We start from the raw sequence: 6423 nt of genomic DNA, 5'->3' as shown, positions 1-6423 counted from the left end.
AAAAAAAAAAAAAAAAGAAACAATTATACAAAAACTACACTCATGTCACATTAAAAAGCAAAAAACGACAAGTCTGACAGCACCTCAAGCTGCAGCCTTCTTGGCTTTATTGGCCGCCGGAGCTTTGATCGACTTAGCCTTAGGCTTCGCCGGAGCAGCTCCCCTCACCTTCTTCACCACCTTCGCCACCTTCACCACCTTTGCCTTCTTAACACCCTTAACATCACCGCCACCCTTCTTCGTAGCCTCAAAAACCTTTCTTTTCGCAGTTGCAGAGACCTCCTTAGTCGTCTTCTTCCTCTCACCAGCTACCCTAGGCTTCACATCCTCAGCAGCCTTTTTCTCTCCCTGATTACCAGATGAGGACAACTTAAATGAAGCCTTCACCTTGATAAGCTTGCCCTCAACTGTACTGTTCCTCAACTGAACTGCGAGAAGCTTGCGGAAGTTTTCAGGGAAATTTCCTCTGTTCTTCTCCTCCATGTATTTACCAATTGCGTGAGGGCTGGATCCAGTTTTGTCGTGAACATCTAAGATTGCTTCTTTAATCATCTATTGGAAGACAAATGAACCCGAAAACAAGCTGATGAAATGGGACGTATCGAAGGAGAGGGAAAACAAACCTGGAAATAAGGTGGGCGAGCAGCAAAAAGCTGAGGTTTTTTCTTCGGGACTTTTGGTGTGGAGTTTGTCTCCTCCATCGCGTTGTGTACTTGGGGAAATGCGAAGCAAGAGAAACTAAAAATGGAGGTTTGCTCGGTGAAGATTAACGGTAAAATTAGAAGCGATCTTTATAGCGAGAATGAGGAATGAGGATCTTTTTAGTTTTTACATTTTAGTCCTGGATGGAGTTTTGTTATGTTTTTTTGGGGACATTTACATGAAATTTTGTTACTTATAAAATTAGTATTCATGTTATTTTCTGAACTATTAAATTGATGCATCTATGTTTATCAAGATCAAATCATTAAGAATTTGATGAAGATAACAACTATGATTTTGGGTTTTATTTTGAATTTTGATTGAGTGCATCATTAGTAATATAATCATATAATATTTTGAAATAATTAAATAACTAGATTAAGAAGATAGATAAGCAAAACACACGCAACATCCATGCCTAGCAACAATCTGAGGGTTAGTTCTCTTTTTACTCTCCATCTATTGATATTGGTTGGCACATGGTATTTAATTGTTACTAGCAAGGCAAACTAGTGCTGAGTGGTAGGAACCAAACCTTATTGCTTTCTTTTCGACCAAGTGAGATAAACCATCACTGAAATAACATGCACTCTTGAGTGATGAATGAGAAGAAAAAGAGCATTTATCAAACACTTGAAAGAAATATGTTATAAGAGAAAGAAGTTATACAATCATAAACCATATTGTTGAGCAAGCATGTTGGGCATTTTGTTAAAAGATAAGTGAGATAGAATGGATATATATATATATATAGATATATTGATCAGAGGCTATAAGACGAGCCTCCCGACCAACTTCACGTGCCTAAGAATTTCATTATATCGAGACGAGATCGAACATATGACCCCAGGGGTCTTACAAACTTCGTCAACCAAAGAGTCACGGTAGGGGACACACAAATACACACACACAAATAGTAAAGAAGAGTAGTATGTGGAGTCACCTCGACTTTTTACATAAAAAATTTTAGAATGGAAAAAAAAGCCTAAACCAGTTGAAAAAATCCACTATGTAATTTTTCGAACACGAGTCCACTCTTATATAGAATTAGGAAAAATGGAGTTACACAATTGATCTATAACGACAACTCAGTAATAATAACTATAATGGGTGGCAAAAGCTGTGGTCGATGGCTATGAGCCCACCATAAATGTTGCTGATGATGGTTGTAGCGTCAGTTTGTTGTAAAGGTCGTAGTTGCAAATCAGGGTAGTAGTTGATAATGTTTGTCTTAGATGATTGCTTTAGGAGCGTTGTCTGACCTTAAGAGACATAGTAGAAAATTGTGAGAGTTGTGATCCACGTAGGTCGAATTAGTCACATAGGTTGTAATAGTGAACTGTAATGACATTTGTAGGCCACAGAGGTCGGAGTTAGGAGCTTCTTAACTCGTTATTTTGTTCATAAGCCATGGAGACCATAATTGAGAACTGTGCGAGCTATGATAATGTTTGTTGATTGTAGAGGTAAGATTTGGGATCTGCATGAGCTATGAGCCACACAGGTCGTAATTTATCACATATGCCATAATGACGAGTTGTGATGGCGTTCATAGGTCATAGAGGTTGGAGTCGAGAGTTGCAAAATGTGATAATGTCCATAGGTTGTAGAGGTCAGAGTTGGGAGCTATGAGCGAAATAGGCCACAGTTGATCACATAAGTCATAGTGGTGAGCTGTGATGATGTCCATAGGCTGTAGAGGCCATAGTAGGGAGCTACAATAGCTCTGGAAAACGTAGACCATATTTAGTCATTTATGTCATATTGATGAACTGTGATGACATTCGTAAGTCGTAGAAAAAAAAATCAGAAATAACGATGACGTCTGTAGGTCGTAGAGGCCATAATCAGGAGCTGTGATGACATTTTTTGATCGCAGAGGACGGAATCAGGAGTTGTAATGACGTCCATAGGTCGTATAGGACAAAATGAGAAGCCACATAGGCCACATTTGATCACGTAGTGGTGAGCTAGGATGACGTCCATAGCCTGCATATGCTATAGAGGGAGCTGCACAAGCTCTTGACGACATAGACCATAAATAATCATGTAGGTCACAGTGATGAGCTACGATGACATTCGTAGGCTTGAAAAGCTAGAATCGGAAGCTGCTCGGGCCGTGATCACTTTTACAATATTTCTTTATAAAAAAAAGCGAGGAGCCATAATAGGGCATTTTATTAAAAATTAAGTGAGGTGGAATGAATATGATGTATGTATGTATGTATGTATGTATGTAAATATATATAAGATTGATGCGTGACGGAAGGGATGCATCGATAGAATGATTATGTAGCGTCTTAGTATTGTACAAAAATCTAGCACACACACAAATAGTAAACGAGAGTGGTAGGAGTCATCTCGATTTTTTACATAGAAAATTCTTGTAAAGGGTAAAAACAACAAAGCCTAGCCACATAAAAAAATTGACTATGTAAATTTTAGAACACAATTCAGCCTTATCTAGAATTATGGAATACAGAGTTACATAATTGATATATAATGACAACTCAGAAATAATAGCTATAATGGGCTGTAAAAGCTGTGGTCGGTGGCTATGAAGACAATTGCCCGCCATAAAAGTTGCATATGATGGTTGTAGCGTCAGCTTGTCGTAAAGATCATAGTTAGAAATCGTAGTAGTAGTTGGCAATGTAGGCCTTAGATGATCGCTTTAGAAGTGTTGACTTACCTTAAGAGCCATAGTATGAAGGTTTGGGAGTTGTGATTCACGTAGGCAGTAGTTGATCACATAGGTTGTAATTGTGAACTGTAATGACATTTGTAGGCCGTAGGGCCGAAGTTAGAAGCTGCACAACTATTTATTTTGTTCATAGGTCGTTGAGGCTGGAATTGAGAACTGTGCGAGCGGTGGTAATCTTTGTTCAGTGTAGAGGTCAAATTTATGAACTGCATGAGCTATGAGCCACACAAGTCATATTTTATCACATATTTCATAATGGTTAGTTGCGATGACGTTCGTAAGCCGTAGAGGCTGGAGTTGGGAGTTGCAAATTGTGATAATGTCCATAAGTTGAGTTGGGTATTAGTGGAGATTTGGTCCACAACAACAATTAGGAATGTTAATTATGCTTTATTCTTTCCTGTTCCGCCTGCTCCTCCTGCTTCTACTGGATTCATGAATTAAGGAAAGCCTAAACTCGCTTAATTTGTTAAATCTCGCATCTTCTTCTCTCTACGCTGAGCCATGTAACCACGTGAAGCTCTCCGTGTTTATTTTTTCTGCGTTCCTTTGAATCATATGTAGCCTTCAACTATTTCCTTAAATGAGCTTTTAAGCTTGTTATAAATTGCCTTGAAAAAGCCTGCTAGAGATCATCCTAGATATCCCTCTTCGGCGTGAAGATTACAGGAAACTCAAGGGAAATATTTTGCTTACGGGAAAGAAAATAGAAAGCTTGGTTTCTCTTGGATCTCCCCATTTTTACTTGCTTATTCTTCACATGTGTCTCCCGGGTAGAGAGATAAAGAGAGAAGGTGAGGAGAGAGAGAGGGGGAGAGTTTTTTCTTGTAATCGACGGGTGTAATTTTTCAAGCTAATAAAATCCTCTTCAACTCCGTAGATATAGACAAATTTGTAGAATCATGTAAATCTCTATGTGCTCCGCTTATAATTTATTTTTGCAAATTTGTTGTTCCTATTTTTGCTTTATTGTCGTCGTTTTTCATAATAATTGGTATCAGTGCTGTGGTTTTGAATCTAAAGAAGAACAATAGCTGGAAACGAAGTGAAGGTGTAGAGGATCGAGAAGATTGACAGCACAAAATTTGGTTACTGGAGGATGCAGATAAAAAACTACCTTTTTGGGAAGAAACTTTATCTTCTGTTAATGGGAAAACAACCAGAGAAGATGGATGAGGTGAATTAGAATCTATAGGATCGACAGGTTATAGGGGTTATTCGATTAACCCTGTCGAGATTCATTGCCCACAACATCATGAAGAAGAGGACGACTGCGATCTAATGTCAGCTTTATCTGATATGTATGAAATGTCATCGGCGAATAACAATGTACACATGATGAAAAAATTATTCAACTTAAATATGACAGAATGTGTGTTTGTCGCTCAACATCTGACTGATTTCAATATCATCACATATTAATTTTTGTCTGTTGAAATTGATTTTGACGATGAGATACATGCATTGATATTGTTGGTTTCATTGTCAAATAGCTAGAAAGTCATGATGATGATAATTAGCAACTCTGTATGTAAATTTAAGCTGAAATATGATGATATTCGTGATTTGATTTGGGTTGAGGAGGTGCGCAGGAAGGATTCTGGCGAGACTGCGGGTTTGAGTTTAGCACTGAATGTTGATTCCAGAAGAAGATCAAAGGACATGAACTCAAACATAGGAAGATCAAAATCAAAGCACAGAGGCAAGTGTAAGTCAAAGCCCGATCAAGAAGTAACCTGCTGGAATTATGATAAAACTGGCCATATAAAGAAAAACTGCAAAAATCCTAAGAAGACGGTGCACTATTGCTTGCAGTTCACAACTCTATTGATGATTAGATACTAGATTCATGGGCTTCTTTCCACACACACCTACTTTGAACTACGTCATGCTAACAGATGGTGGAGAACTGTAGAGTTATGAAGAAAACTTGCAATGTAAAAATTTAAGCAAGAGCGAGCTAGCCATGGAGGAGAAGATGGATTCCTTGCTGGGAAATCAGACACGAGAGATGACAGAACTTCCATCAGAGAAGAATGTGTGTACAACAAGTGGGTGTACATGATGAAAACTGAGCATGATGTTAGTAAGGGTTACAAGGCCAAACTTGTTGTAAAAGGCTTTCAAAAGAGGCATGACATTGATTATTATGAGATATTTTCTCCTGTTTTAAAGCTCGCAACCATCAGGATGGTACTAGCTATGGTGGCTACCGAAGATTTACTTCTTGAGCAGTTAGATGTGAAGACAATCTTTCTTCATGGAGGCCCTAAAGAAGACATCTACATGCACCAACTTGAGGGGTTCGTGGTATAGGGAAAAAAATAGTTCAGTTTGCAGATTGAAAAAGAACTTGTACGACCTGAATCAAGCTCCTAGATAATGGTACAAGAAGATTAATAATTTCATGCAAAATCTAGACAATAGATGTTAGGCATATCATGGTTGCTATTTGAGGTACTTTGACAATTCATATATCATCCTGCTATTGTATGTGGATGATATGCTTGTTGCAGGGGCCAATATTGATGAAATCAGTAATCTAAAGAGGCAGATGTCAGAGCACTTTGCAATGCAAGATTTGGAGCCACAAAACAAATTCTTGGTATGGGGATTGTTAGAGACAGATTCAGAGGCACGTTGAGGCTTTCACAAGCTGAATATGTGAAAAAGGTGCATAACATGTTCAACATGGATAAGACCAAACCAGTTGACACAACTTCGGGGAGTTATTTCAGGCTCAAAAAAATTTGTCACTCAAGTGAGAGGAGGAACAAAACTACGTAAGGTTCTGTTGACCTTACTTTTGGTTGAGGTCTAGGAACTTCTTTAGTAGCCTAGGTCTAGCCATAGGACTTTCCTATTGACTAGTCTTAGAAAACTAGAAAAGGTACCCTCACCATTAGAAACTCAAAACTCTTTTCTTTACTCGACTTGAAGTTCCACATATTGGTCCTAACCTCTAATATTTAGAAGGTAAGATCATTATGGGGGAGCTCAAGAAGAGTTCCTATAGG

The 6423-nt window shown here is 38.4% G+C and overlaps 1 protein-coding gene across 3 annotated transcripts; it reads right to left on the bottom strand.

Annotated features, from left to right (window-relative positions):
* Nucleotides 1-6: 6 nt before the first annotated feature.
* Nucleotides 7-865, bottom strand: LOC110018978 (histone H1-like). 3 transcript variants are annotated; one of them, XM_020716491.1, is made up of 2 exons: nt 424-865; nt 7-348 (listed from the first exon to the last, which is right to left on the bottom strand). In XM_020716491.1, exons 1-2 carry the CDS (start codon nt 550-552, stop codon nt 85-87), a joined length of 393 nt encoding a protein of 130 aa, XP_020572150.1. In that variant the 5' UTR covers nt 553-865; the 3' UTR covers nt 7-84. The 3 variants fall into 3 exon arrangements, with proteins under 3 accessions (XP_020572150.1, XP_020572149.1, XP_020572148.1); XM_020716490.1 differs by having other exon boundaries at nt 7-530; nt 624-865; XM_020716489.1 differs by having other exon boundaries at nt 7-865.
* Between the last annotated feature and the right edge of the window lie 5558 nt (nt 866-6423).

Source organism: Phalaenopsis equestris, unplaced genomic scaffold (assembly GCF_001263595.1).
Source record: "Phalaenopsis equestris unplaced genomic scaffold, ASM126359v1 Scaffold000036, whole genome shotgun sequence".
Taxonomy (NCBI): Eukaryota; Viridiplantae; Streptophyta; class Magnoliopsida; order Asparagales; family Orchidaceae; genus Phalaenopsis; species Phalaenopsis equestris.
This window is presented reverse-complemented; position numbering and strand designations above follow the sequence as displayed.

Excerpts from the sequence above, each read along its gene's own strand:
- LOC110018978 (XM_020716489.1), bottom strand. The coding sequence starts at position 552 with ATGATTAAAGAAGCAATCTTAGATGTTCACGACAAAACTGGATCCAGC.